Source organism: Phodopus roborovskii, unplaced genomic scaffold (genome assembly GCF_943737965.1).
Source record: "Phodopus roborovskii unplaced genomic scaffold, PHOROB, whole genome shotgun sequence".
Taxonomy (NCBI): domain Eukaryota; kingdom Metazoa; phylum Chordata; class Mammalia; order Rodentia; family Cricetidae; genus Phodopus; species Phodopus roborovskii.
Window position 1 is genome coordinate 13,310,443 of NW_026126541.1, and position 23,301 is coordinate 13,333,743.

General features: G+C 42.0%; 1 protein-coding gene across 1 annotated transcript; it reads right to left on the reverse strand.

The window, feature by feature from the left end:
* Positions 1-5,364: 5,364 nt before the first annotated feature.
* Positions 5,365-21,781, reverse strand: Taf5 (TATA-box binding protein associated factor 5). Its single transcript, XM_051199636.1, has 11 exons — positions 21,197-21,781; positions 18,207-18,444; positions 14,743-15,058; positions 13,816-13,979; positions 13,584-13,719; positions 11,940-12,060; positions 10,173-10,302; positions 8,268-8,432; positions 6,901-7,078; positions 6,562-6,739; positions 5,365-6,405 (listed from the first exon to the last, which is right to left on the reverse strand). Exons 1-11 carry the CDS (start codon positions 21,753-21,755, stop codon positions 6,188-6,190), a joined length of 2,403 nt encoding a protein of 800 aa, XP_051055593.1. The 5' UTR covers positions 21,756-21,781; the 3' UTR covers positions 5,365-6,187.
* Positions 21,782-23,301: the final 1,520 nt, after the last annotated feature.

A 23,301-nucleotide genomic window follows, 5' to 3' on the forward strand; every position in this document is an offset into this window, starting at 1 on the left:
GTCTTCGCTCTGCGCGGAGGGCTGGGTGGGGAATGGAAAGGCGCCGGAGAAAATGAGGGTCGGGGCCGTGTGGTGCATCTGGAAAGCCTCCGCACCGCGAGCTTCCTGCGCCCCAAGGCTCGCACGGTCCGCCGAGAGCCTTTCGTTCCATTCTCCAGTGTGGATTGGGGGTGAGACCGGTCGAGAGGGAGCTCCCCAAGGTCATCCTGTGGCAGTGTTGGAGCGAACTCTGGCTTCTCATTCCATCTCGGGCTAAAATCGTGCGTTTGGGCCCGTGTGGGCAACACGGTTTGTCTCCTCTGCGCTGCCATCAGGAAAGCAGCCGTCCCTTAACTGCGGGGCAGCCTTTGTCAAAGCCAGAGGCACCGCGGAGTGGCCCTTGCGGTTCTCCTGGCCTCGGCGCGATAAACGTTAGACTTTAGTCTGTATTCCGGAAGTTCTCCTCCTGCGGGTCACGACCCCTTTGACAGATTTTTATCTCCAAAAATATTTACATTGCGACTTATAACTAGCAAAATCACAGTTACAAAGTGGCAACCAAGGTAATTCTGTGGTTGGGGATGACCGCAACAGGAGGACCGCTATTAAAGGGCCGCAGCGTTAGGAATCCATGGAAGGGCTTCTTCAAAAGCCGACGCTTGTAGTCCCTGGGCGCCTTTGAGTCGTCCTTTTACTTACATCTGGTCATCTCACTACTCCAAATAGCTGTTTGTAAGACAGAAGAATAGCTGTACCCAGGAACCGATTCCGAAGCAAGAGCAGTTGGTCACCGGAAGCCTGTAATGAAACACCCACTTCCCAGGGAGTGGGGCGTGGAGAGACTGGTTGTTTTTTTAGATTATTGGAGTCCTGTGGGGGTGGTGCACGCCTTTAATCCCAGCAGAGGCAGGCGGATCTCTAAATTCGAGGTCAACCAGGTGTACAGAGTGAGTTCCAGGACAGCCAGGCCTACACTGAGAAACCCTGTCTGGAAAAACCGAATAATGATAATAATAGTAATGATGATGATACCATTGTTATGTGACCAACATGACCATTCTTCCATCTAAGCCTGTGGTGTGTCGTCCTTTAAGACCCCAGTTCCTATACCATTTCTTTGTTCTGAAGTCAGAGTTTGTTGTCTTTGGGATAGTCATCCTTATTCCAGTGTCTTGTATGCGTCGCAACAGTGGTTAATGAGTTTCTGAAAGGTTTCTTTCTCATGACGTAAAAAAAAAAACTGTATCATGAAATGCATGAGAAAGAAAGTGCTTTAGCAGACTAACTTAGTAAAGGGAAACTTGGCAGACTGATTGAAGTTTGTTTTGTTTTTGATGATTTTCCTGCTTTGGCTAGATTGGCCAAGGCCTGCGAAAGGGACCCAAAGAAGTTTTGATTTCCTTCACTGTTCCAGTAACCATTCTGAAAATGTCCAAAATTAAGGTCTGGAAGTAATCTTTGAGCAGGAATGCTCCTTTGAATGCTAAATCAAGGAGTGCCAGTTTCCCTGGCAACGGCACCCTTGTCTCCTGCTGTTTCATCTGGAGGCAGCCAGTCTACCAATCTTGCCCAGACCTTAACCAGCTAGTCCAAGTTGTCACTGGGGTCTGTGGCTCAGTTGTGGTAGATAGGCAGTCATACATAAAAAATGCTTTTGAATTCTGCTGTGGCTTTCTGAATTCGTATCTGCTGTTTAAGTTAGCTAACAATGTGATTTTACTGTAGTTTTCATCCTTCTCCCTCACTTTCTCCTCCATCCACCCCTCCCCACTCCTTACGGTCCCGTTTCCAGACAAATCGTTCCCATCCACCCCCTTTCACATATATCAAATCACTTCTTTCTCCCTCCTGCCCACACCCTTAAGATCCCTTCCCCCTTTGTCAAGGTCCCCTTTTTATTTTCATGACTTAACATATACATGCCCATACATATATGCAAGTATATTTAAATCTAGGGTCTGTGTACAAGAGAAGGCATTGGGTATTTGTTCTGAGTCTGGCTTATTTAACATTATGGTTTCCTGTTGTGCCCATCTTCCTGCTTGCAGTATAATTTCATTTTTCCTACATGACTGAATAAAATTACACTGTTTATATGTACCACATACTCTATCTACTCATCTGTTGACTGACATCTGGGCTGGTTCAGTTTTTAGCTGTGGTGAATAGTCTAGCAGTAAACATGGATATGCAAGTATCTTTGAGGTGTGTTGACTTAGTCTTTCAGGTATATCCCGAGTAAAATAACTGGATATGTATGTGGTAGTTCTGTTTTTAACTTTTTTAGAGTCTTCCACAATGACTGCACCAATTCACATTCCTACCAGCAGTGTGCAAGGATTCTTTTCCCTACATTTCACCAGTATGTTGTCACTTTTTTTTAAATGCAATTTCTCACATTAAAAGAAATCAAGTTAGTGGTAGCACGTGCCTTTCATCCCAGCACTTGAGATCAGAGACAGGCGATCTCTGAGAGTTCCAGAACAGCCAGGTCTACACAGAGAAACCCTGTCTGTAGTAATCTCACACACACACACACACACACACACACACTCACACACACACACACACACACCCCTACCCCTGTAGCGCTGACCATTCTCGAAATACCTGTCTTCAAAAAAAAAAAAAAAAGCTGTATGTTCTCCAGGGTTTTAACCCATATATAATTACTAAGTATTAAACATACACCACCCCACCCCGTGTGTGTGTGTGTGTGTGTGTGTGTGTGTGTGTGTGTGTGTGTGTGTGTGTGTGTGAATTATCTAGAGGCCTCATGAGACAGATGACTAGACCAGGATTTCTAATTCAGTATGCCTATGATAGGACCTAAAGGTCTACATTTCTAACAAGTTTCCAGTGGGTCTTATGTTGCTGGTCTAGGGATCAGACTTTGAGAACCATTAAAATGCCATGTGATACCCAGAATTTATTTTTAATTGCCTGGGGCTTCCTCCATGGTGGTACACGTGTACAGTTCCCTTCAATAGCAGTTGTCATTTATCAGTCCCTGTTGGATCTTTGGTCTGCCTTGAGATATTTCTAAAAAGGCAAATTATTGGAGAAGAAATGATCCAGCTAGATAGAATGGTATATATAATGTATACCATTACACACCACAGTGTTAAAACCCAGTTGTAACATTGTAAGTTATCTGTGCTGGTTTGGTAGTTAAGATATTGGTTTAGTTTTACTTTATTTTTTGAGGGGGAGGGAAGAAGGAAGGGGGAAAGAGAGAGACAGAGAGACTGACTGATTCCTGTTTAGGTCTTGAAACTGAAAGAATTTATTTTCTGATAAGTTGCATCCAAATAAATATTTTGTTACTTTTTTTAAGATTGAAGTCATGGCTGGTGCAGAAAGTGATGGCCAGTTCCAGTTCACTGGTATTAAAAAGTATTTCAACTCTTATACTCTCACGGGTAGAATGAATGTAAGTATTAATTACATCTTTAAATTGTTGTATCTTAGAATAAAATCAGTATGATGACAACTCTCATTTACATTTTCCTTTTTTCCTCAGTGTGTACTGGCCACATATGGAGGCATTGCTTTGTTGGTTTTATACTTCAAGTTAAGGCCTAAGAAAACTCCAGCTGTGAAAGCTTCATAAATGGTGAGGAATTGCCATTTTAAAAAATGTCTTAACTTAGACACTTGGCCTTAAGGTTTTTTCCTTGCCTTATAAAAATAATAAACTATTGGCACTCTGAAATTTGTTGCATATCTGATATAATGTACACCTGTTGGGGAATGGGGACAGGAGGATTTCAACAGCTTGTGCTACATAGCAAACCATGGTCTCAAAGCAATCCAGAGAAAATGAGCCGGGTGTAGTGTCTCATACCTGTAATCTCTGATACTGGGGAGGGTAAAGCAGGAGGATCACTGTGAGTTTGAGTCTGCTCAGACTCAAAAACAAAACCCACCAAAGAAAGGTGTTAAAACAAAATGGTTTGAGCTTGAAGTGATTGTGATTGTCTATGTTTTCTCAGGCTTAAGTGCTTTCCCACAGAATTATGGGACCCGCAGCTTTGTAAGAGGGTATTTCTTTTACCTCAGCCAGTACAGACTACGATTTTAGCTAAATTGGCAGGTTAAAGATGTGTCTTTTTAGGTTTTGTTGAAGTACTTTCTCTCGCCATTTGTCCCTTAACAGTTAGATGACTTCTATATTTTATTTTGGGACGCTTACGTCCTTGCACACTCACATGCATGACACTGATGTGAAGTATGTGGGTTGCTCTGCAGACCTCTCATTTTTGCTGTCATAACTACATTCTCAGCTAGCTGGCATGCACATTTACAACCTGGTTAACCCTCCACCCCCACCCATAAATCAAACTGGGGTTGTCATGGCCTCCCCAGTTCAATTATAAGCTTCTTAAATGATTTAGTTTTGGTTGGGTTTTGTTTACGTTTTCAGACAGTCTTGCTCATAACTCAAATGGTCTCACAGTTGTGGCAGTTACTGTTTCTCAGTATGCTGAGTTTGGGGATTACAGGCAGGGATGGGGATTAACTAGAGCCTAGAGAGTGGTTAAGATCAAGGTCTGTAACAACAGAGGACTTGAGTTCAAATCCCAGCACCCATACCAAGTGACTCACACTGTCTAACTCCAGGCCATCTAAAACCCTTTTCTGGACTCTTATAAACACACATAACTAAAAACAAAAACTCTTTACAAAAGGAAACACGGGTGAAACTTGTGGTCCTGGGGATCATACCTTGGCAGATGCTAGGCTACCACTTTACCTGAGTGGCAGCCCCAATCCTAACCAACCTTTAGCATATAAAGTTGCAAATAGTTGCTGGGTTTTGGTAGCTTTATATTTTCATGGAATTCCCCCCTTAATAAGCCCCTTTAAAGTTTTCTTACAGTCCCCTTGGATCCCTTTTACCTATCCAGAAGTCAGTAAACATGGTGTTAGCAGCAACTGTGCAGAAGGCTAGAACACCACTGTCTAATCCTTAGTTATTTTTGTTCTGCTCTTAAAAGCTTTGGCCATCTTAAATCCATTAAACTTAGGGGGCTGTGTAGTCTAGTTCGTGCCTATATTCCTTTTTGGGTACTGTGCCCAGTTTTCTGCATGAAGTTACTCCTAACTTTGGGAGGGGGTGGTAACCCTATAAAAACTGTATCTTGAAAATTAAGTAGCAGACATGTAGCTCATTTGTGTATCTGCCCTTGAGAATCTGGTGAATTTACATTTTATTTTGGGGATTTGTGATAATTACTGTCATAAAAATAGAGTGGAACACATTTGTGTCAAACTTTTTGCTTTTTTATAGGATTTTGGAATGTCTAACCTCATCTGCTAAGTCCCATGCCTGAAGAAGCTAATGTCAACTCTCATCATGTAATACTCAATTTGTACAATAAATTATGAACTTGGAAAAGCTGGTTGTCTTTATTTACAAGATATCAAAAATATAAAACTGTACAAAATGCAACAAAGGCAAAAACTGGCAGTGACTTGGTCTAAATCTCTTAGTTTTCCAAAGCAAGGCTCAGTACTGGAGGTAAGCAACTGAAATGTCTGTCTGACTTCAAGTGTACTAGGTCGTATGTAGCCATGTCAGCTGACATAGAGTATGGTGTCTAAGTCTCTTCACCTGGTTTGTAGAATGGTTGCACTCAGAACTTACACAGTAGGAATTGAGATGTTGGTGGATGGTTGGTACTTGTAGGTCTTAGGAACTGTAGTCCCATACATCCCACTAGTCATGGGTGAAGGAAAGCATGTTGTGGGTCATTTAACACAGTGCTTGCGTGCCGTACAGTAACTTCGTTTTACAGCAGACACACACATGCTCATAGAACTCTTTAGCTACTCAAGATGGTACTATATTTCTTAACTTGAATGTTGAAGCAGAATAAATTGTTTAAATCAAATTGATTTCCTTTCTAAACATAATAAATTAAAATAGCATTTGAACAGAAAAATGCATAGTTTCCACACAATCCAAAGCACCATAAATGTCCCCTCCATGAACATAATACCTCTTATTCAACTAACGGAAATTAGTTAAATGTGGTTGCTATAGAAACGTGGAACTGTCCTGTTCAGATTTTCCAAGCAGCATACTCCCAGATCCATGTAGACAAAAACATTCTTTGTAGCTTAAATACTAATCACTGAGGTATTTGCTTTAAGTCTCCCTTTTCCAAACAGTAGCTTCCAAAAGGTCTCTAATACCGCTGGTTTATTGCGGACTGTAAGCTCCTGCAGCTAGAACCAAGTTTCTTCTTGTAAAGTGTAGATGTACAACTGGTGTTGATTTGGTCATGTATGTACCAAGTAATAACTCCTGGGAGTTGTCAGGTAGATTTATATGCCCAGTGGCTGTAGTAAAGTCATCAGTCTCTAAGTCTTCAAATGCCTTGATGGCATCCCATAACCGCACTGTATTATCCATGGAACCTAAAAGAGAGCCAAGGAAGTCTGTTAGTGTGTCACATGGAGTGACGTTTCCTGTGTACTTAGTGTTTGCCTTGGTTGTTGTTGGGATGGGGGGGGTTGTTGTTTGTTTTTTAATGAAAACTAAACCTTTATCCCAAAGCCATTAAAATAATTTACCTGATGCCAAAATTTCACCATCTCTACTAAATCTAAGTGAACACACTGTATCAGTGTGGCCTTTTAATTCTCCAACCATCAAGCCATGTCCAATATCCCAAAGAAGTACTCTGCCATCTGTTGCTCCTGTAGCCAGGAATCTCCCATTGGGAGAAAATGTCAAGGAATGAATTGGTCCCTAGAAAAGAGCAAAATCGGATTAAGTATATCTGAAAAGGCCAAGATAGAATTAGAATTGTAGCTTAGTGGCATGAGTTATCTTTGAAGTGTGCATGCTACTGGTGAATATTTAGATGTTAAAAGCATGTGTGCTGCTGGAATAATGAAAGTGTGAGATACCTTGTGTCCAGTGAAGATCCTTACACAGTTACCATTGAGGACATCCCAGAGGCGCACAGTTCTGTCTGCAGAGCCCGTAGCAACATAGTTGGAATTTGGATGAAATCTAGTGCAATTCACATCAGCAAGATGTCCAGCAAATATCCTTAAAGGCTGATAGTGATCTGTAGCCCAAAGCCTTTTTAAAGTTAATGGAAAAGAAGAAATAATAATAATCAATTGAAATAAATTTTAACCCAAAATATTGGTACATCCAAGTTAAAGTCAATTCCAAATGGTTCCTCCTTTTCATCTAACCGAAGGAAAGATAACAGAAAGATTGGGTGTAACGTTTTCTGTTTTTTTTTTTTTTTTTTAAAAGACATATTTTCTGTTTTTTTCACATAGCCCAAGCAGGCCCTGAACTCATTGCCCTGTCTTCACATTCCAGAGTACTGGTAGTTTGGGCTCGTTTTTTTTTTTTTTTTTTTTTTTGTGTGTGTGTGTGTGTGTGTGTGTGTGTGTTTTGTTTTAAGACAGAGTCTCACTATATAGCCTTGGCTGTCCTGGAATTCAGGACAGCCTTGAATTCAGAGACCACCCTACCTTAGCATTCTGAGTGTTATGACTAAAGGCATGTGCCACCATGTTCTGTTCTGGAGTGCTGGGATTATGGGCATGGGGAAAAAAAATTCTTTTTTGCTGGGGGGGAGGCTTTTTGAGACAGGGTTTCTCTGTGTAGCTCTGGAAGTCCTGTAGACCAAGCTGGCCTCAAACTCAGAGATCCACCCCTGCCTCTGCCTCCCAAGTATGGGGATTAAAGGCATGTGCTATTACCACCCAGCTTAAAATAATGTATTTTTATTTTACTTGCATTGCAGATACCCTGAAACTGAAGTTATAGATAGCTGTTAGCTGCCATTCTGGTGCAGGGAATTGAACCTGGCTCCTCAGAAAGAACAGCCAGTGCTCTGAACCACTGAGCCATCTCTCCAGCCAGCCTGTAAATTCTCTGGTTCTCTATATAACCATCTTCCTTCCCATCCTAATGCACAGAAAACCACTTTCCTGTAGTCTGGGCAACCGCATAGTTTCTAGCAAGAATTTTGTCAATAGAAACTTTACGATAACAGAAAACAAAGATTCTCAAAGTGGTAATGGAAAAGGACACATCTGACATGGGGAGAAAGCAGTCACTTGGTGTACACAGTAGAGATGGAGTGATGCCCTCCCTCTCGTTCATTTCAAACTACAGCTGTAAATGCTCATCTCCTCAAAAAGTTAACCCTGAACAGCGTGAAAGTGAGCTTTGCTGTGCTTGGTATTCCCAACAAGAAACAGTTCTGTTCAGCGAGTGAACTCATCAGATCAGATCATAGTGTTCTTACCGAGCTACTCGGTCATGGCCTCCTGACACAAAATAATATCCGTATGGAGAAAACTGTGTGTCCCATACTGGGTAGTTGTGTCCTTTATAACCCACCAAGCAAGTAAACGTCTGAAGGCTCCAGAGTCTAACAGTTCCGTCCTCTGAAGAGGAGAGCAGATAGTTCCTAAGGAGAGGAGGGGATATGTTTGATTTCCAGAATAACGTGGTCACTTGTCCAAGTTTCTTCTCATTATCAGACTTTAGCAAATGACATACACCTAGGTATATCTCAGTGTGTGTGCACACATGCACATGGAATTGCACACGTAGTGCTAGGACTGAACCTAGGGCCTTGCACATGACAAGCCAGCCAGAATTTTACCACGGAGCTATTCATCCTTAGCCCCCTCACCTGTGTGTGTGGTATGAGGTATGCATGGTGTCTTCCTTGACCAATCTCCCAGATGAACCCAGAGCTTGTCAGATTTCTCCAAAGATCCCATCTCCAGCTCCAGAATACTGGGATTACAGGAGGGCTGCCATGCCAGTCCAGCATTTATGTGGGTGCTGGGGATCCAAAATCTGGTCTTCATACTTGCATGACAAGCACTGTACCACTGAGCCACCTCATCCCCACCTCTTCATTTATACTTAGAACTCACAGTAGATACCAAGAACTAAAAGCATTAAACTAATGTTAAAATGAAATACTGTCGTATCCTGAACACCTACTGTATAAAAGATATTATCTAAAAAAAAAAAAAATGATAGCGATTATGGGAGGGGTGTCACAGTACTTTAGAAAATTAAAAAGAAAATAGTAAACTGTGATGGATCATATGTGTAATCTCAGAATTTAGAAGATTGAGGTGGTTGGCTTGCTGCAAATTCAAGGCCAGTCTGGTGTATAGCACGAGACCCTGTTTCAGAATACCAAAAGCATATTGAGAATAATAAAAATTATGGTTACCCAGACAGTCTAAGAAATGAGATGTATCAGTTTTGGCTATTATTTCCTATCTGCATGAGTTATATTTTTTTAAAAAAAAGGAGAAAGAGAAGTGGGGTGTAGCTCAGTAGAGTACATGCCTAGCACTCAACTGGGCTCTACTCATATGCAGAATGCTAACGCCCCACCTTTTTCAGGGATAAATACAAAAGCCCACTGTTTTCCCTCAAATGAGTAACTTCTTCAAGCCAAATGTATCATCTGGCTAAATCCTATTAAATATGTTTTTTAAAAAACATTAAAAAAATCTCAAGATTGACAAATATAATGAAAACCCTGGGGGATGAAAACCACTATCCCTCCAAGTACATATGATAATATGGTCAAATACCCTCTCCCATTCTGCAGAGAGTTAGAAATGAAAATCAAGAAATACGCAAACACAGATGGTGCTGTTATTTTAAAACATGGTATGGCTATGGTGCCCAGCTGACCCTGAACCACAATCCTCTTGCCTTAGTCTCCAGAGTAGCTGGGAACACAGGCACTTACCCCCACACCCAGCTTTCTTCATTTTTTTTTCCATTACAGAAAGCTGATGCTTCAGTTGACAGCTATTAATGCCATTAGTATGAGGAATTTATGTTAAATTTTACAAAGTGCCACAAGAACAATCCAAGAACTCAAGGAATTCAACCTCTGTTAGAGAGTTATTGAAAGATAAAGCTAAAATTTGAAACCAGTGAGCCCTGAATGTACATTTTGATTCTGTAAATTTAGTATATACTTAATTGCTATTTTATATAACAGTACCCCAAGATAAATTAGCAAATGGTAAGATTCTAAAAGATACTGAACTACAATCATTAAATTTTTCTAAAATGTGTCTAGGCATTTGCATTTTATTTCCAGCAGTTAACTTTTAAATCTCAATACTGTATCAGTGTTAATTTATTAATTTTGTTTGTATTTTACCTATCCGGACTGAAGCTGGCTCCATAGACAGGCCCACTGTGACCATACAAAATCTTCAACTCACTTGCAGTTTTCTCATCCATGATTCTTTCTAAGACATCATCTGATTCTTTGTCTATAAGACTAAGATCTAAAAAGGTCCAGAAATATTATTTTAGGTTTGTTCATTAAAACACTTTAAGGCGATCCCATCATAGCTCAGAACTAACATTTCAACATTTCTTCCAATAACCACTATGTTGAGGCCTCTTAAAGTCAATGATACATCCCCTTGTACAGAATAAAATGAGCCTTTAACAGTTAATAATCTTCTAGACCACACAGTTACTCAGCATGAGAACCATGACTGATTCTTTAGTTTGCCTACTATGCTACATTTCATATAAACCGTAAAACAATTTAAATGTATCAGTTAAGAAAAATAGCAACAAAAAGCTTTTTAAAATCCTGACTTGAATAAGATTTGTGTTTTTGTTTTTCTCTGCCTCTGTTTTCGTTCTGATGCCTTAATTTTGTGTGTATCAGGGTTTTGCTTGCATGTAGACAAATGCACCATTCTCGTGGAACTGGAGCAATGGCTGCCTGTGAGCCACCACTATGGTAGGGATCCAACCCAGGTCCTCAGCAACAAGTCAGGGCTTTCAACTGCTCCTTGTCTTGAGTGAAGGGTCTTCACTATGTAGCTCAGTCTGCTTTGAATTAGTGTGGCCTTTCTGCCTCAGCACTTGGGTGTGTGAATGAGAATTGGAAGCATGTATGCCACCACGTACATGTGGGTATCAAAGGACAACATGCAGGGCCCTCCCAGCCTTCATTAAGATTTCCTTAAAATTTACAGGAAAATAATCATCAGATAGAGTTTTAACTTAATAATAGAATTGTCTGACAAGGGCTAGAGAGTTGACTCGTTGAGTAAGAGCATTTATTGTTCTTGTGAAGGACTCGGGTTTGATTCCCAGAACTCACATAGAGGTTCATCAACTCCTCAGGCACCAGGCACATGTGTGGTACACAGACCTACATTCAGACAAAACATTTATACACATAAAATAACAAAAATCTTAAAGCCAGCCAGTGGTGGCCTACACCTTTAATCTCAGCACTCTGGGAGGCAAAGGCAGGTTGGTCTGTGAGTCTGAGGTCCGCCTGATCTACAGTGAGTTCCAGGACAGCCAGAGCTATACAGAGAAACCCTATCTTGAAACTTCACTGCCCACCCCAAAAGGGTTGTCTGACCCAGTCCCTTCATTCTACATGAGAGAACTGAGTTAATCATTGCCACCCCCAATGCCTTTCATTATTGGAAATGTTATCTGATTTAGTGTTTATTTAAGATAGTTTATCTAAGTTTTGCAGGCTGGCCTTGAATTCTCTCTGTTGTCCAGGCAGTCCTCAAACTCAATCTCTTTTATTTTAAATGATTTAGTGTATGTGACTATGTGGGTGCAAGCATGCCTCACACATGTGGAGAGGTCAGAGGACAATCCTTGGGAGGCAGTTCTCTCCCACATGTGGATTCCAGGACTCAAACTTAGGTCATCAGGCCCAGCAGCAAGCCCTGTCCTGATGACCCATTCTGGAATCTCAATCCTATTTCCTGTTCTAAGGTGTAACCACAGACCTACACTACCAGGCACAGCTGGGAATGTTACCCCTGAATTCAAATGAGGTCAATTCTGCAAAATTCACAACTTCCTGTCTACATTCCATGGAATCAAACTGGCACAGACTAATTTCAAGTTTACACCAACAGGTCATCTCAGTTACCTGATGCTTGTTTAACACTACGAAGCTTTTTAGGTGTCACGGACCACACTCTGACAGTTGAATCTGCAAAACCTCCAGCAATCAGACTGGAATCATCAGTGACATCCACTGCCGTGAGGCCCTGACAGTAAAAAAAAAAAAAAATTGGTATGTGAACACATGCACATATAAGCAAAGCTAAATGCCCACCTGCATATATAACTATACACATACATACAAGAGATCACTATGTGGAGGCACAGAAGGAGTTAAAGGAGAGAAGGAAGGGCAGGAAAGGTACACACGCAGTGCCCTGGATGAAGTTCACTAAAATAATGTCTATGTTACATTATGTTGTGGAATACTGGTTTAACTACGTAAAGGTGTGTCACATGTGTTTAATGTTGCAGAATATTTTTTAACTATGTAAAGATGTGTTGCATTTTGTTTAATTATGTAAAGATGTCTTGCTGTTTTATCTTGCCTGCCTAAGGCACCTGACTGAGCTAATAAAAAGCTGAATAGCCAATAGTGAGGGAGGGGGTATAGGATGGACTTCTCAGCAAGCAGAGTAAGTAGGGGCAGAAATTTAGGCTGGGGAGGGGACAGGGGCCAGACAGACAGAGACGGAAGAATCAGGAAAGTAGGACATACAGAACAAAAGGTAAAAAGGCCCTGAGGCAAAACAGAGATGAGTAGAACCAGGTTGAATTAAGTGAAAAGAGGTAGTGGGACAAGCCTAAGCTAAGGCCAAGCTTTCTTAATTAGTAGTAAGTCTCTGTGTCTTTGAGAGCTGGTTTGTGGCCCAAAGAAAATCCCAACTACAGCATTCTCTAATTAAAACTCAGTGTCTGAGCCAGGTAGTGGTGTCCCACACCTTTAGTTCCAGCACTCAGGAGGCAGAGGCAGGTGGATCTCAGTGAGCTTGAGGCCAGCCTGGTCTACAGAGCAAGTTCCAAGACAGCTTCCAAAGCTACAGAGATTCCCTGTCTCAAAAAAAAAAAAAAAAAGACAAAAACCAACAACAAAAACACTGAAGACACAAATATTAAAAGCATGTTATCACTCTTTTTTTTTTTTTTTTTGCACTCTGTATTTGGAGTGCATATAATAGGAAGTAAATGTTAATAATTTTTGTACTTTACTAGATACTTCCTCAGTAGTCCATTATAAGAAGTCAACGAAGGCATTTAGAATTAATTAAAAATGCCTTTATATTAATAATTAAACCAAGTTCATAGGATGAACCAGATGAGCTTCCGCAAAGGTTAGAACTCTAGTCAATCATCAAGGGTAAAGATAAGAAGGATTCTGAGGATTCTGATTCTTGCAGCTGCTAAAGGCTTTTAAATTCAGAATATGTCTATTGATTCTGACCAGTATCATTTCTTTTTTGTTGTTGTTTAGATAGGGTCCCACTATTTTATAGTTTTGGCAGTCCTAGAACTTGCTATGCAGATCAAGCTGCCCTTCAACTCAGACACCCACCTGACTGCCTAGAATGCTGAGATCAAAGGCATACATCACCATATTGGCTTTCCTTGTTTTTAAATTAAATAATGCCAAGAGTTGATATAATAAAATTCCATCTTAGTGACTTTCTCTCTCTGGTAAGTCACCATTTTATCTGACTCTTGGAAGAAAGTGTCCAATTATTTTACTAACCTGGTAAGCATTAAGGAATGTATAAAAACAAATGGAAGGTAAGCAGTCTGGCCCAAGGCGCACTCGTTTGGTGGTCTCTTTCATATTCATTATTTTATCCAGTTTGTCTGAATCTTTCAACTCAGGAAGAGGAATTCTATCAGAGAAAACAGACTAAGAATCACTCTTTGAATATTAATGAGCTTCAGCCTCTGCAACATAGCTTTCCCCTCCATGAAAATTTCTTCCTCACCTGTTTTGAGGTGGGGCATTGGGATCTTGTTTTTTGCTTTTAGATCCAATACTGTCCTTTTTAGGCTTTTTCTTTTTAGGTTTTCCTTCTTCGTTTTCTCCTTCTTCATCCTCATCATCCAAAGGCACCTCAATTTCTGGTTCTTTTAATAAACCAAAAAATACCTACAAATCAAAAGAATCAACATTTTTAAAATTAACTTTTCTTCAATGTATTTGGTTAAAGCATTTCTCTTTTCTGGCTCTCTTGCAACTACAAATGACCATATAACATAATTCTAATATATATATGTAATCACATGCGCGCGCGCGCGTGTGTGTGCGTGTGTGTGTGTGTGTGTGTGTGTGTGTGTGTGTGTGTGTGTGTGTGTGTGTATAGCACATATAGTTTTAATTAGAAATAAAATGACAAGCTGGGTGCAGTAGCACTGGAGAGGCAGAAGCAGGTAGATCTCTGTGAGTTCAAGACCAGCCTGGTTTACAAAGAGAAAACCAGGACAGCTAGGGCTACAGCCACAGAGAAACCCTGTCTGAAAAAACAAAAGAAAACAAACAAAAAAGACAAACAAACCCACCAGTTGATTTTAAAGAGAGATTTGGAAGACTTCCTTTCCTTGTGTACCCTACCCCTCCCTGGATTCAGCTAGTGTGTGTGTGTGTGTGTGTGTGTGTGTGTGTGTGTACATACACAGGCAGGCAAGCACACATACACACGCATGCCACATTCTAAAGATGGTGGGCCAGGGATTAGAAGCCAAGAGACACAGATAGCACTTTGGAACTATTATGCCACTTCCCCAAAGGGGGGGACCTTGCTTGTCTCAGCAGCTGTAGTAGGCTCTGTTACATGCAACCATTCCCAAACCCTTACATGCACTAGTTACCCTTAGAATACCACATTATGTAGCTCTTAGGTTTACTCCCATACCTTTGATTTGTTTGCTTCTCGTTTAGCCTCTCCTGCCAGACTTCCCACCATGGCATCTATCTGTTGCTTACTACGAGGCATCCCATCAAAGATGTCAATGTAGAGGTGCTCCTGAACTATGTTCCATATCTGATTGTTCTGTTTCTCCTGAAGGTGCCGCTTCAAGAGCTGGTACGAGTCACGGGAAATTCGAAGAACAAATTTACTTGTTCGAAAGTCCAGCATGGTTTCATTCCCTTTCATGTGCTCCTTTTTGGTAAGACTAGATAATACTCGTAGGTCATCCTGGTAATAACATTCCTGATCTCCATGGAACCTGTTTTAGTGATTTTAAAAAGTTATTTTTCAGTGTGTCATTAAGACAATGTTTCTCCTCATACATTTTTAAACCATCACAGAATAATCTGAAATTGATATAGTAATATAAGTATATATTTACAATAATATAACTATATAAAAAAAAATAACCCTGACCTAGGCTGTAGGATCACTAATAATACACTTAAAAATGACTATAATTCAGTTGCTAAACTCACCCTTAAAATGACTAATTTCTCTAATGAAATGTTTCAAACATTTCTAGAGAAAGTTTTAAAATAAAGCAGAGTGAATGAAACGTTTGAGTGGAATGTAAGACCACCACTAGTATGTATTTCTTTTGAAAACCATCTTTTGCAACACATAAAAATGGCAGAAACCTTGCTTTACTGAATTTTGCATTCTCAAAACCCCACTCTTTAACACTTTTTATTATAGAACATTTCAAACACATAAGTAGAAAATATGCCTTCAGTGTATTTATCACAGCCTCAGAATAATCAGTACATGGGTTCTCATAAGCCTAAACATTTTAATTACTTCCTATATTAAGACATTAAGCATCAATATTTTAATATTGATACTAAGGAACAAATATTGATATTGAGCAATGGGCATTTTCATAAGTTCACTATTCCTAGGGCAATTAAGTAAAACCTTCAGCTTTGCTTATAACTTGTAAGTTTAAATATCCTTTTGTTTTTAGTCTTGGCTTACTTTGCCCTCATTTGGGCATGGGGTTCGACTGTCTGTAATGGAAACAGAGAACCTTTTATGACAGCCCAGCCTCCTACATAAGAAGATGGGAGACTGAAAATAGACTGCAAAGGGAAGTAGCTTATTGTTGGTGAGGAGGGGCGCTGAGCTATAGTGGTTGCTTTCTGTACCTTTAATTAGAATCTGAGTTTAAAGAATGAATACAGTGGCTTAAAGTTCTGCTGTTTCCCATTACCATCATCTTTGTTATCTGACAAGTCCTGGCTTCAAGCGCTTTGCTTGCACTGAAGGGCATTCCTCAGTCAATTCAACACTGCTTCCTTGGCATCTGAAACTCAACACCTTCCTGGATTTCTTCCTATTTCTCTACCCTTTCCTCTTATATGGGGTTGTTAAATGTTGGCACTCCTCAAACCAACGTATGGCTTTAGTGCCTCCTCTCCTCTCAGCTTTTATATGGGGGGGGGGGGGACGACAGGGGTCACATTATAGAGGGACAAAGGGGCTATTGGCTGACCAGTCTTGGAGGTAATTTTTTTTGAGACAAGGTCTCCCTGTGTAGCTCTGGCTGTCCTGGAACTCACTCAGTAGACCAGGCTGGCCTGGAACTCAGAGATCCACTTACCTCCTTAAGTGCCAGGATTAAAGGCGTGTGCCACTATGCTGGGAAAGGTTATTGGTTCTTTACAGGATCTTAAATTAGTCAAAAGAACATCTGAATTAGAACTAAAAATTAGTTCCCCTACTTGACAAACCTGTCCTCTTCTAGGGGTTTGTCAGTAAAGTCATCCTTATCCAGATGACAGATCAGTCACCTGGATGATCAGTGATACTTTACCTCATATCCAACCCATCAAGTGTTGAATTATCAAATCTACTTCTCAGCTGCACCAGCAGACTCTTGTTTCTCAACAGGGATGCTATTAATATAATAGGCAAGACAATTCTCTGCTAAGGGGAACTATCTATACACCCCATAATAATTATTGTCCTTCTCTCCTCCTCTACCAATTATTATAACAAAGATGCTTTGACATATTTGCAAATGGTCGAAGGGAAGGAGGATTATCACCTCCATTATGAACAATTAATAAAGGTCAGGCAGTGGTGGCACACCTTCAATCCCAGTACTTGGGAGGCAGAGGCAGGTGGATGTCAGTGAGTTGGAGGTCAGCCTGGTCTACAAAGCCAGTTCCAGAACAGCCAGAGCTGTTACACAGAGAAACCCTGTCTGCACCACCCCCAAAAAAGAAATACTTAATACCTCCATTCAACCAATAGCTGTCTGTCCATCGCCAAGTTTGCCTCCTTGCATAAAGGTCCTTTATGTAAAGAGGCATACTCAGGTTGTGGTGGGGTAGACCATGCCTATGATCCTAGCACTCAGAAGGGAGAAGCAAGCAGACCTCTGCCAGTCTGAGGCCAGCCTTGTCTACTGTAAGTTCCAGGCCAGGTAGGGCTATGTAGTAAGATCCTGTCTTAAGAAAAGAACAACAAAAAGGGCAATTAATGAAATTGCCTTCTAATGATGTCTGTAGCAGAGACATCACTGTCCCCAAATGCTCATTTTTCCTGTCTTCCTCCATAACAAAACACCTAGTAGCTGGGAACAGACACCCAAGGAAAGACTGCATTTCCTACCTTTATAACCAGGCATGGTCACTGACTGCCAAGTTAGAAAAAGAAGTGTGTGTACATCACCTTCCAGGAATGTGTGCCTCCTTACTGACTAGAGTACTGTTAGGATTGCTTACAGCTAGAGGACTGTCTTGTGTCACACAGTAGAAACTACATGACAAGGATGATAAACTGAGGAAGGCCACATCCTGATGGTCGGATTCACCTATTAGCCATAAACTCCCTGCCTTATGAGAAAATCAAACTTTGATTGTATGTAAGCCTCTGCTGTTTGGGCTGTCAGTCATTTTAAGTCTAACATAATCCTAACAGTTTCCTATTGCTCTTAGATAAAGTTTTATTTATATCAAGTTTTCAGTGACTGTCAATCAAATTTAATCCAACACAAGTCCCTATTGTTCCTATGACAAAGATCCCAAACACAGTGCAAGAACCTGCCTGTTGTTCCAGGGCCCAACCAATTTCCCAGCTAATGTTATGCCACACACCCCACCATTCCCTGCTCCAGCTACTGAGTTTCTTTTAGCTTCTGTAACTACCATGATCCCTCTCCCCGTAAACCTTCCAGATGTGTTCTTCTCTTCATCTGGCTAATCCCTAGCCCTTCTTCAGACCTCACTTCAAGTTTGGCTTCGTCTGGGAGATCAATCCCCCTTCACCCATGTTAGGTTCATATTGCCCAAAGTACCTCTCCTTCACAGAGTACCTTCTGCTTTATAATGGTACATTTGTGTGGTTACAGACGTGTGTGTATACATATATAGATAAATAAAATGTTAAAATTCACATACTTCTCAAAGAATGATTTTGCTTCATTTTCATGTTGATTATAAACTAGCTCCAAGTACATGTGTACAAACAGAGGGTAAAAGAGTTGGGATAGTTCTGCTCGATGGCAGTCCAGAGAGCATTCAATGAAGTGTTTCAGTCCACTGTAGTACTCTTCATACATTGTAGGGTCTCCTTGTTGGTTGTAGGCCGACAAGACAGCACTGACATCTGGCTGGTCTTCCACAGCTACACTTCCAACTGTTCAAAAAAGTGAATGACAACTTTTAAGAAAATGATCTAAAACACACCAAGTGTGTTTGCAGGGCTCAGGAGTGCTTTGCCTCAAGTTTGTCCCTTTCCTCTCAACTCTTCCCCAACACAATCATATAAATTCTGCATTACATTGCTTTTTTTTGTGTACACGTGTGAGACAGTGTATGGAGGTCAGGGGAGACAAGCCATTGTGCTCAAGTGGAGACCAGAGGACAAATTACAGTAGTGGGAGGGGGGGCTGGAGAGATGGCTCAGAGGTTAAGAGCATTGAATGCTATTCCAGAGGTCTTGAGTTCAATTCCAAGCAACCACATGATGGCTCACAACCATCTGTAATGAGATCTGCTCCCCTCTTCTGACCTGCAGGGATACATGCAGATAGAATACTGTATACATAATAAATAAATCTTAAAAAAAAAAATTACAGTAGTCAGTTCTCTTCTTCCAAAGCGGAGGCTTCAGGGAAACACCTAAGTTTGTCAGGCTTGGTGGCAAACATCTTTACCTGCTAATTCATCTTGCTTGCCCACAATCAATTACCCAAGCCAAAAGCAAAAAGCCCTTTAATTTGATTATATCTTACATTTTTAAACCAATAACAAGAACAGTCAATATTTCTCCTGGGACTACCTTACTTTAAGACAAAGTGTACATGCAGGCTTAGTATTGGGGCTAAGTGGATAGGGCTTATATAGCATGCACAAAGTCCTAAGGTCCTACGCTCAACCCCCAACACCACCAACCAATCAATCAATGTGCAAAGCAAACAATTATGTTAATCTCTGTGCAAATGGCATACACCACACTCAAGTGCTTTGTGTATCACTCCTGTATTAGGTCTAATCCTGTGGTATCTTTATACTCAAACATCAATCATCTCATATAAAATATCATCATTTCAAGGAAAAGAGGGAACATTTGTTATGGCTCCAGAATATAAAAGAACTACGACTCAATTGTATATGCTTAAAGCAATTTCTTAACCAATCATTTCAAAGTAGAAAGGCTGTGTGCTTATTTGTAATATAGCAATACAAAACAATAGTGGGTTTTTTTTTTCAATCAAATCAGAATTTGGATGGTGGAAATTTTGGTAAACTACAATTATAGTATTATAGACCTTCATGTGTTTTTTAGTGGCTATAATACTCTTTACTGCAAAAATTGTAATTAAAGTTATAATTCTGTAGTCACTCTCATGGTCTCTTCTCCTCCTTGGTTTCTTGAGTATGAGCTAAAAAATACATCATGTTCCTGGGCATATGAGATATATTGGAAAAATAATATAATAAAAATATAATTCATGTTACAATATAGTCACAAAATGTAGCATACAGAAAAGATCCTCCTTTTCAGTTACATTTTCCACACATTTTTTTACTTATCACCCCTTCTCCCATAACTTTACTTAAGTGCAGGTCAGCTTTAATCTCACAGTAATTCTCCTGCCTCAGCATCCCAAGTGCTGGCATTCTAAACATGACACTTTTCTATTTACAGACATAAGTTACAGTGCCATGTGTTGAAACTTCATGTCTGGCAATGCTCTCACAGACACTGATTAATTTGTCTGGAACCACTAAACTGAATAACTTAATTCAATATTCACTGATCTCCTTTGAAAACTTATACTAGGTGTGAGTTTAACTTTGTTGTTTTCAAGACAGGGTTTCTCTGTAGCTTTGGAGGCTGGCCTCTGCCTCCCAAGTGCTGGGATTAAAGTCGTGAGCCACCACTGGCAGGACCAGGTTAAATACTTTAAATTCAGTGTGTGCAGAAGATAACTTTTAGGTAGCTGGGTCTCTCCTTCCACCTTGTGGGTTCTATGAACCCAACACAGGTGGCCAGGTACGGTGCCTTCACCCGCTGACGCACACCGCAAGAGTGTTCTTCACGGTGACAACAGATTCTGGGAAGGTGGAGATGAGCTCTCAGGACTGGGCTCTGGGCCTAAACTTATTCAGTTCTGGCATTTTACACATTACATCTTAGCCTCGTGTTAACCTACCTAGGAAAACATGCCTTTAACTGACATCACACAAGGGAAAGCAACAGAGACAAATAAAGGTCTGCCCTACACCCACCCGTAAAGTTGGGGTTTTCAAAGGTTAGTATATACATCAATACTCCGAAGAAACCCTTATGGCAGATTCCCAGACTTCACCCCTTTTGAGGGTTTGCGCCTGATGTGATGCTCAGGAATTTGCATCCTCCAAAACCCTTAACACCCCTTAGCCACATTCTGATTAAGACTGACTAACATCACTCTGGATGTGCGGGGTCCAAAGCAAGCCTTCCGGCTTGGCTCAACAAGTCCGTTTTCTCGTCTCAAAAGGAGAGATGGGATCTGTGCAACTGTGAAAACTCAAGATATAGAAAGCACTTGCAGCGAAACTTGTAGTGTAACAGTACTGGATCCGTGTTCATGCTAACGTATCCAAGGCGCACAAATCTAAATAAGAGTCAAAACACCGAAACCCTAAGGACCCCCCTTCTGTCAAGCCCCGGTTCCCGGCACCTCCCCTCCGCTCCGCTCCTCAGCCTGGCTGGAACTGACAGCTCAGAAGAGGGTTTGACTGCGCAGCCGGCGCCGTAGAGAAAGGGGCGGGCATGTGGCCCTAGAGGCGGGCCCAGGAAATTCAAAACAAGCCCGCAGAGGTGCAGGCCTGCCAGCCCTTGCCTTCCCGGCTAGCTCCCCTTCACGCCGGCGCTCCTTGCCCGGGACCCCGCCATTCACCTTTTCCTGGAGCCGCAGGACCTGAGGCTGAACCTGAGAAGACCGTGGCCGCCGAAGCGCCGGAGCCCGGAGGGTCAGCGGCCGCAGAGCCGGGCACCGAAGCGGTGACCCGGCTGAGAAGCGCGCTTGCCGCCTCCGCGCCGGCCCCGTCCAACTCTCCCGGAGCTCCGGAGCCCGCCACTGCCTCCTCCAGCAGCCGGGCCTCGCGGCGCAGTGCCTCTTCGGCCTCGCGGAGGTTGCTCTGCCGTAGGAACTGCAGCACCGCCAGGAGAGTCTGTCGGTCGTGGGGCGCGCCGGCCTCGGTGGCAGCGGCGGGCACCGGGGCCGCCCCCGCCGGGGCAGCGGCAGAGGCAGCCACCACAGGCTTGGGGGTCCCGCCATCCCCGCCGGCCGCCGCCGCCGCCGCCACGGCGCCGCCGCCGCCGTTGGGGCCGTTGTTGGGAGTGCCACCGCTACCCTCGCCCGCGCCGTCGCCAGCCTGCGGAGGGAGCAGCGTCGGCGGTCCCTCGGGCTCCAGCTTGACCGCCACCTCCGTCTGCTCCTCCGCCAGCGCCGCCATCTTGCGGCTGAGCCACCTCGCGCCGTCAAGCGTGACTGCGTTTTCGCCACATGGAGGGCGGGGTAGAGCGTTTCACGACATCCGAGGCCGACCGTTTACGGCAGGAGGAGGAGCTAGCGAGGAGAAAAGGAATGAGCTCCGGGCAACTTTCAAAACCGAGTGGAAAGCACGCAGGAAGTGGAAGTCGGTTGCCGTCTCTAGTACAGTGCCTGGTAATTACCGTCCATCGCAGGCGCGCTCTATTCAGGCACTGAGATAGACGTTTTACATTATACGAGTTCTTCTGATACAACAGTTTTAGGAGGTGTAACCCTGGAGTCTTTATAGAGTAAGGCTTAGCCAAAACCCAAAGACGCTAAGATTCACGCCCCGGTATCTGATTCAAAAGCACATGCTATTTATAAGAAGGAAGTTTGTGAGTTACTGGTAAGGTTTTCTAATGTTGGTAACTAAATTGCGGTTACTTTTAATTTCAGTTTTCATCCTGAAAAAAAAAAACCCTAGCCTTATGAACTTTACACTATATTACAAATATTATTGTAATAAAAAAAGCCTTTAAACCGGATGTCGTTTCTAAACATAAGTTTAAGCCGAAGGCAGGGGACATGAGGATCGCTGTAGATCGAGGCCACATGGTTGCCATAGCAAGTTCTACATCAGCCATGGCTACACAGAGATCTTGTACCAAAAACAACAAAAACCACCAACAAAATCAATTATAAATTTAAAGAGAAAGAAAACTTAAGATTTTCTTTTCAAAAATAAAAACAAAAATTCAAAAAAAAATTTCATTCCTTGCTTCCAAATAAATCATTTTTCTTTAAAAAAAAAATTAAGAAAAGAAAAAGTTGTTTTAAGACAGGGTCTTATGAGCCCAGGCTGGCGTTGAAGTTGCTGTGTAGTCAAGGACAACGTTGAATTTCTGGTCCTTCTACCTTCACCTTACAAGTGCTGGGGTTACAGGTGTTTGCCATCGCACCCAGCTAAAAAGTTTTTAATTTTTTGTTACTGGAATGGATATGTGATGTATTAATTATCCACTATCACCATTTTGTTGTCGTTTAGGGCTGCACTGTGAATTGAACGCTGGCCACACCTCTTGAATTCTGGGCAAGTGCCCTACTGCTGAGCTATAGTAGCAGCCCTTAATTGTGAGATCACAGAATCATGGCCACTTCCCCCCCCTCCCCCCGTGTGTGTGTGGGGGGGGAGTTTCTCTGAAATTCCAGAGTGTCTAAGGTTGTCATTTATCTGAGGGATCCCTATTCCACTGAGAGAAATAAACTCACTGGATGCCTATGGGACCCACTTTGATATCTTGTTTCTGTCACCCTCCTTTCAGACGCCTATTTCCAGAGCCCTTCTCTTTCAGGGTCTGCTGTCAGTCTGGATCCCTCTTTGTAGGGCACCCACTCACACTTTCCCTATGGATACGGACCTTTCTCTGATTTTCTCTCATTTCACTAATCACTGTTTCAGTCTGACTTTTTTTCTGTAGCAGTTTGTCACGTCTAGTAAGCATGTCTATAAATACTTCTTCCTTTCC